The sequence below is a fragment of the Sinocyclocheilus anshuiensis genome, unplaced genomic scaffold (genome assembly GCF_001515605.1).
Source record: "Sinocyclocheilus anshuiensis isolate Anshui unplaced genomic scaffold, SAMN03320099.WGS_v1.1 scaffold1303, whole genome shotgun sequence".
NCBI classification, from domain to species: domain Eukaryota; kingdom Metazoa; phylum Chordata; class Actinopteri; order Cypriniformes; family Cyprinidae; genus Sinocyclocheilus; species Sinocyclocheilus anshuiensis.
In genome coordinates, this window is record NW_015537954.1 from 265,477 (window position 1) to 268,057 (window position 2,581).

The following is a 2,581-nucleotide window of genomic DNA, read 5'->3' on the forward strand; positions in this document are numbered from 1 at the left end:
CAGATCCTTGAAACAATTCGATTATTTTTTTAATGATCCTGTAGATGAGGATTAATTTCCTTACCTCTGCTTATTAATGTTTCCGTTTATGTAATATTACTATTTTTTCGTAAATCAGTTACTTCCATGTCTTTATTACAATAAGAATGTGTTTTTAAAAAGATGAATATTAAAAGCAAATTATTTTATTTATTATTTTATTTTTATAATTTTTTTATACATTTTAATGTGACATTCTTGAAACAATTTGAGGATTTTTAAAAATGATTCTGTTGATGTTTAATTTGCTATCCTCTGCTTATTAATGTTTTCGTTTAATATTACTATTTTTACAAAACATAGTTATTATAGCATTATTTATTTACATATAGATTATATAGATTTAGATTTTAAATTAATGTTAATATCAATATATTAATATTATAAATAAATTAGGTATTTATTATTTTATATTTGTACAATTTTTCATGTTTACTAAAAGATTCTAAAAGAAGTGACAGATTCTTGAAACAATTTGAGGATTTTTGTATTATTCCGTTGATGTTTAATTTACTTTCCTCTGCTTATTAATGTTTCAGTTCACTTAATATTACTATTGTTTTAAATCGTAGTTATCATTTTATTTATTTATATGTATCTTATATATAGATTATAGATTTTAAGTTATTTCTTTATTATTTTATGTATTGTTACACATTTTTATAAATTGTAATGTCTTTTAATGTATACATTTTTAATATCTAAGTGTTCATAATTTCTTGTTAAGTAGGAAAATAGCATGGTAAATAAATATCAACTTGATCTGAGATAAAACTAATTCAAGTGCATTCAAATCTTGATTTAAAGTGTTTATACGATTCAAATGTCAAATGTATGATTCAAAAGTTTGTTCAAATTAAACAGAAAAAAAATTGTTGCAGTTCTATAATCGACAAACTCTTGCAGAAAGGAGTGTGATATATATATATATATATATATATATATATATATAAATAAAAGAACTGAAATCAGATGAAAAATGTATTGACTTATGATGCGATTTAAATATGGAAATATACAAACTGCCCCCTACTGGTTAACTATAGGAACTACAGAAACCACTAAATTCAATTATTTTCATAAATCACTAAAAAATGATCATAAACAAGAGTTACCACACTATGCTAACAGAGATTCACATTTGTTTTATGATAAGAGCTCAAATGTATGTTTATTTTTAACCAGTCTATGGGCCCCTTAATAAATCTGCAGACCCCAGTTGGCTGGTGTATTTTTTACCAAGTATTTTAAAGACAAAAAAAGAGACATTTTAAAAGTCTTTTTTATTGTTTTTCATGTTCTCTACACATACAACTGAATATGTGGACCTTTGCTTCCTTGTCAAAGTAGTCAAAGAACACAAATTCAGCTCTACATGTAGAGGAAAATCCAACCAAAGGTGCATAGTACCGAATAATGTTAACAATGAACATGAACTGGTCCAAAACCTACAACATAGAAAATTCAATGCAACATTTCATTTAAACAAACATGTGTTTTTTTCCACAGAAAAAGTTCACAGTCATTTGAGTTTATTGCCAGCAATATTGTAATGTTTCAGAAGATAATGTTCCTCCAGCTTTAGAGTAAGGCACAAGAGACTGTGGTGTTGTGGTGAAAGATAAAGATTAAATAAGAAAAGAGGACTGATCAAGTGATCTTCAGGAAAGCCGGGAGAAGAGCACAAACTGATGTACAATGCCGATGACTGCTCACATTCCCATCCGGATGCTCTGAATGATCTGGAATATCGCTGTAGCGAAAGCACAGAAAAATAACATTAGTTCATATAATGCAAAGTTTGTTTTTTGAAGTTGTTCAGTGTCTTTGCATGTTCATCAGAAAAAATGCATGTTGATCAATCATGAAGGTAAAAGAGATTTTGTCGTCTTCAAATAAATTGCACAATGGTTAGAGCATGCTACCAATGAATGAGAAAAACTCTTTTTGAACTCCACATTTAAATAAATTAAAGTGAACACTGATTTCCCTGTGTGATTTTTTTCCAATATTGCAACACCAGCTAAAGCATGACTTACGGATATTCAAGGAATATTTTTTATTTAAACTCTGTCTGTGGATGGGGTTTGAAACCAGGCTGCATTAGAAACGCACTTTGTCCCTTTAAACATGGAGTTATGAAATAAAGTTCACGCTTGCTTTGCATGTATTTGATTGAAAAAGTCATCAGTAAATTCAAAGGATGATCACTTTAATGCATTACACAACATATTTAACTCTCAATAACTCACCTGATCCACATACTACAAAGACGAACAAGGCAAGAAGCCAGGGTCCCACCACTGCCTTCTCTTCTTGAGAGACTCTCTAGTGAAAAATATCAACATTTGCTTATTAACAGAGATCTGTATTACTTCTAAAGATAGACAGTATGATCAAATGAACATATTAAAGCTGCTCAGCATGACTTATTGGGGAATTAAACAGCTGCGTGTGTGAGTGTGTGTGAGAGTGTGAGTGTGTGTGAGAGTGTGAGTGTGTGTGAGAGTGTGTGTGAGAGTGTGTGTGAGAGAGTGTGTGT

General features: G+C 29.4%; 1 protein-coding gene across 1 annotated transcript in view; it reads right to left on the bottom strand.

The window, feature by feature from the left end:
* Positions 1–1,303: 1,303 nt before the first annotated feature.
* The window catches only part of LOC107665417 (stress-associated endoplasmic reticulum protein 1-like), a 2,501-nt gene continuing 1,223 nt past the window's right edge, over positions 1,304–2,581 (bottom strand). Inside the window, exons 2-3 of the mRNA XM_016456293.1 lie at positions 2,292–2,367; positions 1,304–1,792 (exon numbers count right to left, since the gene is read on the bottom strand). Of these exons, the coding sequence (XP_016311779.1) occupies positions 1,752–1,792; positions 2,292–2,367 (117 nt within the window). The 3' untranslated portion in view covers positions 1,304–1,751. The remainder of the gene's footprint in view (positions 1,793–2,291; positions 2,368–2,581) is intronic.